This window comes from Zea mays, chromosome 1 (assembly GCF_902167145.1).
Source record: "Zea mays cultivar B73 chromosome 1, Zm-B73-REFERENCE-NAM-5.0, whole genome shotgun sequence".
NCBI lineage: Eukaryota > Viridiplantae > Streptophyta > Magnoliopsida > Poales > Poaceae > Zea > Zea mays.
The window spans coordinates 251,990,679-252,005,417 of NC_050096.1; the positions used below are offsets into that span (position 1 = coordinate 251,990,679).

Here is a 14,739-nt window from a genome sequence, read left to right on the forward strand (position 1 = left end):
CCACCCTGTAGTAATGCGGGAGCGCCCGCATGAAGCGGTTCGCCGGCATCCCAAACCCCCGCTCATGGAAGGGGGTGAAACTGACTACGTACCCCGGCGGTGGAGTCGGGTCGGCCTCGCTCCTAGGGGCCAACCACTCAGGCTGCGGCCCACCGGAGAGAGAACGGAGCAAACCCTCGGTAACAAGGGCCTGCAGATCCTCCATAGTTACGATGGAGAAAGGCCACGGGTCGCGCGACGGAATGACGATTGCCTTGTCAGCCATCGCCGAGCTGAAGCGGTGGAAGCGGAGGGGATGAGGTGCGCGGTTTTCTCTTCTCTGTCTACTCTCTTAGGTTGCGAAAACAAAAGCAGAAGACAAGCGCAAATGGCAGGTAAAGAACCACTACCAGCCCCTCTTCCGGGTATATAAAGGCCCGGGCGAAATCCACCCAAAACTTCGCCCGAAACTTTGTGAATTTCAAACTCGATGGAAAAACAGTTTTCCCATTCCTCGAATGACTCGCGCACGCGCAACAGATACCCCACGAGTCGCCCGTCCCGTCGCATTAACTCCCTGGCAGGACACACGTCTCCTCTGGCAGGCGGGCGGGCGTCGTTTCGCCTCCGTCATGATGACTGCCTCAAAAAAGGTACGCCACACTATTTCGAAATATCTCCTTTCTTCCTTTCCTCTCTCTTTCTCTCTCTCCACAGGGATCGGGAAAGGGGACATTTCGAAGGAGCCCTTCGCAGCAAAAGAAACGGGCCCTGAGCCCTCCTACTGATCAGGGGTTCGAAGGTTGCGCCCTGCGGGGTTCGGCAACCGCCCTAGAGCACTCAGGCTCCGAGCCCTTTACTGATCAGGGGTTCGAAGGCTGGCCCCTCGAAGGGATTCGACAGCCGCCCCAGAACATGCAGAGTCAGGTATGACCCTGGGTACGTCCGTTACATGGCCAAGGCTCGGGCTATGCTCCCGAGGTACCCTAAGACATTTCCGAGACCAGCGGGAACGGTTTGTAATGGAATCCCACCGAAGGGAGGCACCGAGCCCTCGGACCCTATCGAATGGGTCCGAGTCCAGCAAATCACCTGCAGGTACTTTTGGAGTGCACCTCTGGGCCACTAGCTGACCCTTATCGAATAGGGCTCGGGCGTCCGCTCGGATTACCCAATAGCAACTCACTGAAAACGCCATGTTCAGCGCCCACCGAGGGTAACATGGCGCGTTCCCCCCCCTCCTCCTTGCGGAAAGGCGACAAAGGGGCATACAATAAAAAGCCGAGACGGTCCTCGATCGTCCTCTTGCTCCGTGCAGAGGCTCGGAGGCTGCTCTCGCACTAGGCTACGGCCAAATTGTTGACCACGTCAACAAACCAGCTTAAAAACTTGGAGCCTGACCATGCACCCGGGCTGCGGCCAGGCCGCATGAGGGAACAACAAGGTCGACCGAGGAATCACAAGAAGAATTAAGACCTCAGAGGAGTCAAACCACTCCTCCGAGGCCTCAGGGGCTACACCCGACAGGTACGCTCGCGCGCACCCATCGGAACAAAATATAACCGAGAAAGGCTAGTCCCCTTGCAAAAAATCCGGTAGAACCTCCAAGCGAGTGCCTACACTCCCTTTGAGGCTCGGGGGCTACTGTCGGGTACCGTAATTAGGGGTACCCCCAATACTCCTAAGCATGGCTGGAAAACATCTTCAAAACAGACCACAAAAACTGGTAAGCGCAACTCAAAGTTAAAGCCTCATCTACCAAGGGACGATCTCGTCTCGCCCGAGCCCGGCCTCAGGCAAGAACAGTAGTCCCAGATGGATTCACGCCTCGCCCGAGGGCCTCCTCAGGCAGTGGGCGCACCCTCGGCTCGCCCGAGGCTAAGCTTAGGCGAACTTTGTCGTATAGCAACCTCGGTCAAATCGCCTTACCACCGACCGTATCGCATGCGCATTTAATGTGGGGATCACCTGACACCTTATCCTGACGCGCGCGCCTCAGTTGGCAAGGTCGAAATGACCGCAGTCACTTCGCCCCTTTACTGATCGTTCTGACACGAAAACAACACTATTCACCCTGTTCCGACTACTGTGCCAACCACCAGGGTAAGACTAACAACAGTAAGTCACGACCTCTCCCGAGTTCAGCCTCGGGCGCAACAGGGAGCTCCGCCTCGCCTGACCCCTGGCCTCGGCCTCAGCCTCAGCCTCGGGAGAAGGTCTCCTCCTCGCCTGACCCCAGACCTCGGCCTCAGCCTCGGCCTTGGGAGAAGGTCCCTGCCTCGCCCGACCTCAGCCTCGGCCTCGGGAGGAGTCACAACCTCGCCCGACCTCAGCCTCGGCCTCAAGAGAAGTCACCGCCTCGCCCGACCTCGGCCTCGGACCGACTACGCTACAGGGGATACATCATTACCCTACCCCTAGCTAGCCACCTCAGGCTATGAAGGAACAAGACCGGTGTTACATCTAGATTACTCCGGAAACAGGTAATGATGGTTCCCTGCATGCGTCCATGACGTCGATTGTTCTCAGCTCTCTACGAAGGCAAAGAAACGTCAGCAGGACCCAGGGCCGCACCGCCAGCTACGCTTCTACAGGGCTCAAGCACTTCTCCGCTGGCCACGTTAGCACATAGCTACACCCCCATATGTACAGCTGGACCATCCCCTTGTATCTATAAAAGGGGATGCCCAGGGCCTTCCCAAGGCACACGGAGGAGGCTAACTCGGACGACCCACTTCAAGGCCAAACTCTCTCTCGCGAATCTTGTAACCCTTACTACAAGCACCCCGGTGCAAGATAATATAAGCCTCATCCCCCTCTTGTGTTTCATCTTGCATCAATCCATCTGGGCAGGGACTCGCAGCGTCAAATTCACTAGTCAGTTGAGGGTCCTCGCGGGCCCAAAACACCGACAACCTGATAGGAGAAAATGGGCAATTCACTTATATTATGTTCCAACATAGATATTGGTTGGTCCACAGCGCCGTGTAGGTAGCCCAAAGTGCCTCGATCCCACTGTCGTACTGCTTGTCGTCCCGACGGCCAGCCTAGGCGCTACAGAGGTCGTTCACGGTCTTAGGATTCGACCTGGTGGAACCTTTTAAAAGGCACCCAGGGGCTACACGCATGTGTTGGTCACCATCGACAAGTTCACCAAGTGGATCGAGGCCTGATCGATCGCCAAAATCATGCCAGAACTTGCAAAAAAATACCATCATTGTACATTGCATTGGGATACCAAATTCCATTGTCACTAGACATGTCTGGTGCGTTATAACCCTGGTAGATTGCATTTACATCCTCTCTAAGCAACCTATCGGGTGTAGAGTTTGGTGTATCACCAGATATGTTTAATGTGTTATAATCCTCCACATACATGTTGCAGACGTCTATATATAGTTATCATATCTGGTGTGTTGTTTGATGATTCATTCAATACACACATGTGTGTCTGGCGTACTCTGAAATCTTGTCCTTTCTTTAGCTCAACATTGCTCCTATCAATGCTTTATCTAGTGCACCACAGAACATGTTTGATGTTGCTCTGAAGTCTGATTTCTTCATTTCATTTTTGTTTGGTCTTCTTCAGTCTTGCATGATGCTTGTAGGGCTTCAAGGAGTCTTGTAATGTCCTACTTGAGATGTTGATCTTCTTGATTAACATGTTGCCTTCATCTAAGTCTTTGATGCATCCTTTAAACTATATCAAAAACAATTGCAAGTAATATTAGTCCAAATTGTTATATTGTTCATCAAACACCAAAATCTAACAATCAAATGGGTTGCGATTTATTTTCTTTATGGCCTCTTAAAGAAAAATGGATGGTGTTCTCAAGGTGGCCTTTTTTAGGGTGGTCCGGTTTGCCTAGAGGAATGGCTCAAGATGCTTAATCCACTTGGTATCGTGCTCCTTGAGTCAATCATATGTTGCGGTCTCAAGACCCTAGAGGATTTTAGTGTTCACTCACTTGATTTGCCCATTGCTTCAGGGTTGATGCAGTGAGGCAAAGTAAAGTTTGATGCCCATGTTCTCATAGTAATTGTTGAAGAGACAACTGGTGAATTGAGTACCGTTATTGGTAATCATTCTTTTTGGGACCATGAAGCGAGGTACAATATCCCCAAAAAACTTGATAATAGTGTGCTTTGTTAGTTTTTATGATAGCCATGACTTTGAACCACTTTGTGAACTTATCAGTGGCTATGTAAAGATACTCGTAACCATTGACAACCTTAAGGAAGGGCCCCAAGATGTGCCAGGACAGAGAGATGAACTATCACACTTGCGTCATTGTGTGGATTTGCTTTGAGTATAATTGACATGCTCGTCATTTCTTTGCCAGCTTAGTTCATCCTTGATGGTTGTTGACTAGTAAAGTTATTACCAAAAGACTTTATTGGCCATCGTGTAAGACGATGAATGGCTAGCTCACTCATCCTGATGGATGTCAACGTGGCTAGCTCACTCATCCTGATGGATGTCAACGTGGCTAGCTCACTCATCCTCATGGATGTCAACGAGTATATCATTGCCCTCTCCACGGTATATATGCGCTTTAAGAGAACTCTGTTGGCACCATGACGGTAAAAGTTCCCTTCCACCAACAAGTACCTTTTAGTATGGCGAGATATGTGTTCCATGACAATAGTAGAATTAGAAAGGTAATTGTCTTAAAGTAGCCTAAAATCTTAGAGTTCTATACATCAAGGTATGTCTGAGCATTTCTAGCTTGGTTTGGGGCCTTGAGGGGTTCCAATCCATCGTTGTCGACAGGTAGGGGCATTTGAATGCAACGTTGCTAGGGCCACCAGTGCTCACGTGTCAACCGTTCTGCATCACTCAAAATAGCATGCTAAGCAGCAGGTTCAAGGAGCCTTAACTCGAAGGTGCCCATAGGCAATGGTGCCTGAGTCGAAGGAAGTCTAGAGAGCTCATATGTTATCATGTTTTATGCTATAGGAATATACATATAGTGCACAAAATAGAGTGAGAGCTTCAACTACTTTACTTTGATGGCTTAGGCCACTAGTTGTGCTTAGTTATACGCAAAGAGCCTACAAATTTGGGTAATCACTAGTTGCAAGTCACCCTCCACTAACAGCTGGTGAACCCCAATGGATATGGAGGTTTTCGGGCCTACATCGCCGCCTCATACTCGCTCATATTGTTTGTGTAGAGAAATGGATACGGTATATGTAGCAGATCTATTTTTTAGTTGATGAAACTAGAAGAAATCATGTGCCAACGTTGTCGCGTTGGTTAGATCCATGAAAGCAGAGCATCCAAGGGTCATCATCGAAAGATGATTTGAGAATAACCTAGGTGGACCCGAGATCTAAGTTCAGATGTCCTCTGGGAGTCCACTCAACCACTTGACTTGAGGGAGAATTTCTCATTTTCATAACTTTTAACATAGGAATTAGAACTTAAAATATAATATATTGATAGAGTAAATAATATGGATGCCTATATTTTTTATATTTTATATAACTTTTGATAGTTTGATTGCACCACAATTGCATGGAAAACTTGATTGCACAACAATTTTTACCATTTTGGGACGCTTGATTGCAACGTCAGTTTTTACCATTTATAGATTATCTAGTTCTATTACAATTAGTATATAAACTATTTAAAACAAATAAACATGTTATGCTATTGTACAGATCTAATATGCATGCATATGCATAAGCGACAAAGGTTTATATTTATGTTTCAACTGAAACATCATGATATATTTATATGATAGTATTGTTGTACTGTCGTCTATTTAAAAAAAACTATACCGTTACATATATAATTATATTCTTTATTAATAGAACTAGTGTATAACGCGCGACTAGCACGTGTCGGTCGTTTCTGTATAGCTATACAAACTTGTATAAAAAGATGTTATACATGAGGGTACAAGTGTAATGAAACATTAATATTTTTACGCAAATAAACCAAAGGTATAAATATCGACATCAGTTCGAAATTATTCAACATGAAAAATATTGTATTCATCTGTTACCTTCAAGAAGTAGGTAGCATGATCTAAAGGCTAATTGTACAGTTATGCATATATTGCAACCAGTTACAAAATGATGGCTTATATGGCATCATGCCATATTTAAGTGGGTCATTATCCAAAATAAACATAAGTTGCAGTGCATCAGTTGACTTCACCTTTTAGTAGCGCGACTGAAAGTTATGTATATGCAATTACAAAATGGTAAGATTAATTGCAAAAGATGTGACGCTGAAGATGCTTGTTCTGTTATGCCCCGCTCTTTTGCTCATCTCTTTTACATTGCTGGTAAAAATAATATTTTGATCTTGGTTCCTTTTGTTTGAACCTACATTATGCCCTACCAGATTCAGAATAAAAGCTGATGGGCATCAATACGGTCCATATGTTGAAGCTTTGGCAAGCGATTTTTATAGACTATCATTTTAGAAAATAATTAAAGATTTTTTTATTTTTAAGTGGATCTAGTCGCACACATGCCCATATGGAAGGGCTTGGCAATGTTCAATGCCTATATTGGTCTCTGAAAATGTGTGTGTATGCTATTCGTTGGAAAACACTGCTATATATATGTCTCTATTCATTGGAAATCGGATCGATTAGGGATGTCGAAATCTAGATGTAATGTTTGAAAATTCTATCGTGTCTTACCGTGACGCCAGGTAGCTGTCAGGAACTCAGGATGCCACTGCCAGGCACCAGCCCCCTCTCGAAGGCTCTAATAAACTGCATCAGAAGTGAAGCGACCCCGTGGTCGTGGTCGCGGTCCTGCTCTCAGATCTCGTGGCAGAAGTCTTTGATGTAGTCAGCAAGCGAGAGCCACATGTCACTACGGATTCCCAGACCAGAGCAAAGGAATCCAACATGCGGCAGCGACCGGTGCTCTTTGGCAAATCCTTCACCGTCAAACAATCCTTCGTGTCCGGTGGATGAGGGAGCCACACTCACCTACTGCCTCGCCCGCGAGGTACGACTTCGCCGTCGGCTACCTACGAGGCTGCGACGATTGAGCGTGCGTGGGCGTGGGCTGTTAGTGTGGAATCGGCAGTGGTAAGGATGTGCGCAGTGCGTGGGGGAGGCGCTCGAGACCAGAAGCGTCAAACTTTCACCGAACTCAACAGGGTACTGCCCTCTGCTTCCTTTTTCTGGAATGCTCTGGAGGAATTGACGAGCCGGCCTTATACGAAGGATGGTCGCGTGGATGAGGGGCATCCGTAGCCGTCGATGCATAATCTTACAGATGAGGTGAGATGGGCTGACGTGGACAAACGACAGGCAAGAAATGCTCCCGCTGTTAATATATAGAAAGAACTAGTGTCTCGACGCGCGCTTGTTTGTTTTATAATATATAGACATATCATATATATATATATATAAAGGTACTGGTATAATATAATATTGATGATTCTTTTTACAGGAACAAATACAGGATAGGATGATATATATAATCTTAAATACAGTAGTAAAAATATTAGTTACTGGATATGGAGCTTATAACTATATAGAAGCTTACCTGTTTGGAAAAGATTGAAATGGAGACCTGACCTTTTTACCTTTATTAGTAGGAGTTTGATGCGAGTGTTTTAAAATAGAATGAGTGAGAGGTACATAAATTCACTCAAGAGTGTAAGTCAAATCCCATAAGGACAATCACTGTGCAATGTCCTAAAATATTAAGAGTAGAGTAACCCGCCTTATATATTTTACTACGATATTTTGAGCCCAAGTGAATATTAACAATCTGCAAATGCGGCATCATGATCAGCGTGAATATTATATTGCAGCGGTCCTGCTTGCAGATAGTTGAAAAAACAAAAAAATGGTACCGGTCGCAACAAAATAATTATGCGCTAGAAGAAAGTTTGTTGTGAGTTTGTGAAGCTATGCATTTGAGAGCAGATTAGACATATGTACAAAGTTTATGAGGCAACAAAATACTTGGTCTAAAGGCCACAAAATGCAGAGAGTAGCAATGCAGAAATATGTGAGTCTTTTTAACAGTCGTGTTTAATCTTCATGGAGTTAATGTTTTTTATTTATGTTGTGTGAAGCAGTAAATAGTGTTAGGTATGGATTACTCACCTTGCTAATATAATTGGGTACTACACATTTTAATACAATAGATTTTTTACGTGTCTAAATTTTAACTTGAGTAAATCTTATTCGTGCAAGTAGATATATACAGGTAGGTATTGAATAAAAGGTACTCCCTTCGTTCCAAAATAAAATTTGCTTAGAAAATTAATAGGTTCATATAACACTTAGCGTATGTGTTTTATATATGCATTCATCATCATCCTTCTGAATATGGACTTAAAAACAAGAGCTGAAGCTTCTACTATTTTGATGAAACTGAGGGAGTATATGTTTAGAAGTATAATCTTTTTTGAGGAGATCCAATTGCGGTTATGGTAGTTTTTCTTTTGGCATTACTGGTGGTCTTTATTTGGTCCTAGTTAAGAAAAATAGGATTATTACTAATAAGATTTTTTTGGTTATGTAGTCACTTACTTTACTACAGGAAAACATAATCAGTAAATTTGGAAACATAATGGTGAAACGAGGAGTAATTGTACCTTTGCATTTTTTTCATCAGTATCAGACCTGGAATGATGGTGTCTGCAGTTATGAAGTAACTGTTTGTTTATTATGAATTGTTTGGATATATAATTGTGTTTTGTGGTGAAGTAAGTATATTGTACGAGAGTTGTTGAATATGTTATCTTCATTGTAACCTGGGACATCCGTTATCTAATATGAATTACTTGATATCAAGTGGGACAATATATATTATTAAAAATAAAAAGATAGGAAAGATCATGTTTTTGGGAGTTGTTGGCTGCACTTTTCCGAATACTAAGTTGGCTTACTAAATAATTTTAAAAGAGCTTAAATTGTGAATTGGTATGGTAAATAAATCGAAAAGGTAGTGTAAATATGAAGGTTTATGTAGCCGTGCTAAGAAGGAAGCTCGCCTGCTGCAGCTCCTAGTGTTGACTATGTTGGTCTTCAAAATACACAAATAAAGAAGTTATAACCTATGCGACAGAATTGTTTCTTGGTATTTGCTTGTTCTGGTTCTACATCCACCTTATATTTACAGTTTATAATTTCCTTAGTTTACCGCTTGCTCCAATCAAAGCAAACCATAAAATTGATGCAAATAATCAAATGATCGATGATGAGGGCTTGTTGTAAAAAATGAATCCTGGTTGAATGCCAATGACATGACACCAGAACTGAAACGCGTAGTACAAAGAAATTAAACCGGACAGCAACACTATACAAATCGTGATACAGCTACAGACTGAACCTAGATGAGCCTTCCACTGCTTACGTTGGCCACTCAATATTCAACAATATTTAAGATGTATGTATCACAGTTTGAGGCACACTACATAAAGAACAGCAAGAACAATGGTAAGTATTGTCCGCTTGTGATCCTCGCTGATCCCTCTCTAGTACTCCTACCAACATATCATATTTTTTGTTTGAAATGTTAAGCCAGAGCTATGAGAACTTGCCATTTCTTCAGAATCAATCAAGAGTCTAATGTATATCCTAAAGACATGTGAATGCAGTTAAGTACGTAATAGCAGCAACTTTTATTTTAAACACAGTCTAATGCGTGCAAATTTGCATACCATCTTCACACCATGGATCTTCTTAGATGTGTTCTTCTTTTTCATGTGCTTGGATCGGATTAGGATTAGGACAATGAGCTCTAAATTTTATACTATAAGATTTAAGGATTGCATCGGATTAGGATCGAGCTCTATTTCTATTCATTTTTGAACTACAAATTATTTAGGGCCCTACCATTTTGTGAAGAAGCATTTGGATCACGATCCATTACCACCCATACCTAGTAGGCTAATGTATAGTTTTAAATCGTTTACAATTTACATGGTAATGGTCGATGTCTAATTTCTGCAGCTCCTGCACATCTGAATCAGTATAAATGTGTTGAAGTTAGTCTATTCTTGTCATCAATATTGCTATCAAAAGCATAATGGATAGATTTTACCTAGAAACCACTTCACTCATTACAATTTACATGGTAATGGCTGATGTCTAATTTCTGCAGGTACTACACATCTAACTCCATTTTAAACGACACATGTGTTTAAGTTAGTCCATTCTTATCATCAATATTGCTATCAAAACTATAACGGAGAGATTTTACCTAGAAACCACTTCACTCTTGTTCACTAAACATTTCTATGAGCTTATGCTCAATCTCCAGCCGGCCTCTTAGTAACTAACAATGTGTAATTGTTCAAAAACTCAGTTTCTCTCTAACAATCCCCAAAAGGAACAACCAGTTTCCTGCCAAGTGATGTTCCATCCAATCTTCCTAAGTACACAGATGGGAATGATACGAACTCATCTTGCTGCTTACAAATGCAACCGTGTGCTCCGTCTGCAATGTCATTCGGCCACAGACGTGGTGGCGACACATGCAGGAACCACAATAGTGTTTTAAGGGGGTGAGCAGGGGATGGCGACACAGCCCGCGCCGACACGGCGGCGGTGTCTCACGCACAGTAAGGCCGAGGATCTCATTTACCGAGGAGGATGGAGCGCTGACCTTGAGTAGTGGATGCGCGTTCTTCGGGGCTTGGCATCCTAGCGTGGGGCCCGCTGGAGGACTCGATGGTGGACCTGGAGTTGCACGTCGGCGCGGGCGTGGGCACGTTGGTGAGAGAGTGAGAGCCGAGCGTGGGGAGGGGGTTGGAGATCGTGGTGGCGTCCATGTCGAGCGGTGCAGAGAGCTTGAGGCCGAGCTATGGGTGCGACCGAACAAGGCCGACGAAGCGCGTCCGTTGTGGCAGTCAGCGTGGGCCATCATGGCTTGCCGCGACTAAGCAGCAGCACGTAGTCGTCACGTTTTGCCGCGGCTTCGCAGCACGCTTGTGGGCGCCTCGGCCGACATCCTGGAGGAGGATGAAAGGTGAGCATGAGGAGGGGGAGGGGCCCATAACATGGGGAAAAGAGGGACACACCATCGCCAACGAAGAAGACACCGCCCCTCCATATAATCTCCTTTTGATTGTGCGTCCGTGCTCTCTGGAAGTCTCCCGTAGCCTCAGGCTGCCTGTTGAGGCGATCTGTCTGAGGGTGGAACGTTCATCGCAACCATTTGGAAACGATCCGACGGCTAGAGAATTAAGGGATGACGTGGATAGGCCCATATGCGCCGTTTCGAACCGTCTTTGTTATATAGTAAATTTAATATCTTGAGGAATTGAGTAGATTAATGAACTGACGATATGCCCCTGACCTTAAACGTCATGCTATGGCGGTGTATATATGGAACAACTAACCTAGCTCCCTGTTTGGAACGACTAGCTCACTGTTTCATTTTACAAAGCCATTTTGTCTAATACAAAGAGAGTATTACAACTTTAAGGGCTAGTTTGGGAGTTCAAAAACCGGAGGGGATTGGAAGGGCTAAAATTCCCTTCTTATTCAATTTTGAATAAAGATAAGATTTTATCTCCTCCAATTCTTTTCGGTTTTCCCAAACTAGCCATCAAAGATAACTTTGCAAGAGGAATCAAATAACAAAAAACTATTGGGGGTATATATATGGAACAACTAACCTAGCTCCCTCGCTTAAAATTGCTACTATTTATACATAGGCCACAAAACACCTTTTCATATTGATGATCACTAGTATAAAAACCGGTTTTTACTGACGCTGGTGGTTTTCTCACTAACAGCTTTATAATACATAGACTTCAGTAACACATGCATGTTTATAAACTATTAGTGCAAAACCTACGGCCACTTGAGGGCCGGTAAGCTTAAAAAAGGATCCATTAAAAATGCATTTGTAATGTTGGTTGATAAAATTAAGCGCCAGAAAACTATAAAAAGTGCTGTGAATAAAGATATTTTATGTAACGGCGGTGGATATATATACGTACTGATATGCAACGTGCATGGACGGATCGGAGGACAGGAGCTTGCCTACCAGTACGCGAAGGAAGGGGCGTGCCTTGCGCTGGTGGCGCGGAGGGTGCAGGCGCTCAAGGCCGTGGCGGCCGCCGCCCTGGAGCGCGGCGCTCCGGACGTCCTCGTCTTCCCGGCCGATGTCTCCGACCCCGAGCAGTCGAGGCGCGCCGTCGAGGAGACCGTCGCTCACTTCGGCAAACGTACGTGCGCATGCATGCAGCTCCTGTCTCTCCTGATGAATAATGCAGAATGAATACATACACACACGCACACACATGCAAACCAAAAACTAACCCATCTGTTTCATCTTTATTTTGACGCCTCTTCATATGTATATAGTGAACCATCTGGTTGCCAATGCCGGCGTCTGGTCTAGCTGCGCCTTCGATCAAATCACCAACATAACCGCCTTCACCAAGCTGATGGTAAACCTAACTAGCTAGACCGATTATTCAGATCTCTTGGATATATATATATATATATATATATATATATATATATATATATATATATATATATATATATATATATATATATATATATATATATATATATATATATATATATATATATATATATATATATATATATATATATATATATAGCTACAAGTGTATACATAATGTTCTTTTATTTACACATGTACATCAATCAATTGTATTTGTATGTACGCGCGTACGTGTGCCAGGACGTGAATTTCTGGGGCTCTGTCTATCCAACCTACTATGCCCTGCCACACCTCAAGGCAAGCAAAGGGAAGCTCATCGTCTGCTGCTCAGCGGCGGGCACGGTGGCCACGTCCAGGATGGCCTTCTACAACGTAAGCAAATTAAACTGAAACTGGATGGATCGTTCGTACGTGCCTTCTGCTAATTTCTTTGGCTCAATCGACGTCGTCGTCGTCGTCGTCCACAGGCCAGCAAAGCAGCGCAGCTGAGGTTCTACGAGACACTGAGAACCGAGGTGGGCTCCGAGGTCGGCATCACCATACTCACGCCTGGCTACGTCGAGTCCGAGATAACCAAGGGAAAGGGGATGCAGAAAAGCGGCGAGGTCGCCGTCGACGAGGAGGCCAGAGATGTACTGTAACGACCAATTAACAATTAAAGCCCTCTCGATCTCTCACTGATTATCACATCTTTTTTTATTTTAACATACAGGCGCAGATCGGCGTGTTCCCGGTGGGCCGAGTGGAGGCGCTCTGCGAGGTGGCTCTGGACGGCATCCGGAACGGTGACTGGTACGTGACATGGCCGTCCATGTACCGGCCGCTGCAGCTGATCGCTTGCCTCGCCCCCGAGGTCCTGGACTGGATGTCCGACGCCATGTACAAGGAGACCACCCAAGGGAGGCGGCCGCTCGGGCAGAGGATCATGGAGGCCACCGGAGCCAAAAGGCTGTACCCGCCGTCGCTTCTGCAACCGCGGATCAAGGCGGACTAGAGACTAGACTAGCAGGAAGAGCTAGGAACATGCAGACGCAGATGCAATGCAGCATCAAGGTCTCAAGGGTGCAGCCGCTTTTATAATCTATATTAGTACTTCTCATCCCAAACTGAACCAAAGCCAACATGCATGTGCAGATCGATCCACTTTAATTTATTTGCACCATTCTTCACTGTACACACAATTTCTTGGCTACTGTACGTTTCTAAGGATTCCCTTGCTTTCGAAGGCTTTTGGCACCTCTAAAATGCAAGTTCTTTGCTTGATTCGTTCGTCGTCTGAATCGGTGTCCAGAAGCGAAGGAGGAAGAAGATGAGCTCATGATTAAACATACCATATAATTAAGTGCAGAAAAACATAGATGTAAAAGCTATGTCAAAAAATGTGTACTAAAGCAGACCATGTAGAGCCCAATATTTTTTATGCTTATTATATCATGTAGGACTAAATTGTAGATTCAATTTCATCTAAAAACTATCTAACAAACATAAACTTAGATAAATATATATATAACCCAATCATATAAAATTTGATGAGCATCAATTTGTTACTGCAGCCCAAAACATGCAATAAGCCCAGTATAAAAAAACCATCACAATTAGATAACAAAAACTATAACTATGAATTAATTACATGGAATCATAGATTTGAAGTTATAGTAAGAATTTGTGCTACAACGTACCATATCATATGTTCACTTATAGATTTACTCATGTGAAGTCACACATATTTTTTATATTTTATAAATTTCTACAATTTTCAAAGATTCAAATAAAATAAATTTTAAATAAAAATTTACCAAAATAAACAGCCATGAATTACTTTGCCGATTTTGAAAGATGAGAAAGAAACTATTTTTATTTTAAAGTTGAGTGGACAAAAGCAGTTTTTTTGTCAGAGATCAGAATCCAGATGTGCGTTTTCCTATCATGAATCAAATATTGGACTCGTTTCGATCCGAGATGTCCCAGCTCAGCCCAACCCATATAAATTCCATAGACCCTACAAACTTGCAGCCGCATCTCCGACCAGCACCCACTTTTTTTTGCATTTTAGCCCTTTTAGGGTTTTATTTCACAAATACGCCCTTTACAGTTTCATTTTAAAAAATGCACCCCTGGCTCGGCGTCATCATCATCGACGCCTAGCTTCTGCGTGTCGGCGCCAACTTTTTTGGCGTGCATAGATAAGAATCTGGGTCATGGTGAAACTAACGTGGCATGTACCTCAGCGCTGAGGTAGGCGCCATGGAACCAAGATCTACGGCGCCGAGGTACACGCCTATAAATATGCCCCTTCGGCCGTCAGTTTTCGTACTCATTTCTATTCTTCAAAATGACAAG

At 44.0% G+C, this 14,739-nt stretch overlaps 1 protein-coding gene across 1 annotated transcript in view; it reads left to right on the plus strand.

Moving 5' to 3' along the window:
- The window catches only part of LOC103645429 (11-beta-hydroxysteroid dehydrogenase A), a 28,104-nt gene extending 14,480 nt beyond the window's left edge, over window positions 1-13,624 (plus strand). Inside the window, exons 2-6 of the mRNA XM_008668483.3 lie at window positions 11,959-12,151; window positions 12,291-12,376; window positions 12,640-12,771; window positions 12,867-13,031; window positions 13,112-13,624. Of these exons, the coding sequence (XP_008666705.1) occupies window positions 11,959-12,151; window positions 12,291-12,376; window positions 12,640-12,771; window positions 12,867-13,031; window positions 13,112-13,393 (858 nt within the window). The 3' untranslated portion in view covers window positions 13,394-13,624. The remainder of the gene's footprint in view (window positions 1-11,958; window positions 12,152-12,290; window positions 12,377-12,639; window positions 12,772-12,866; window positions 13,032-13,111) is intronic.
- The last annotated feature ends 1,115 nt before the right edge of the window (window positions 13,625-14,739 follow it).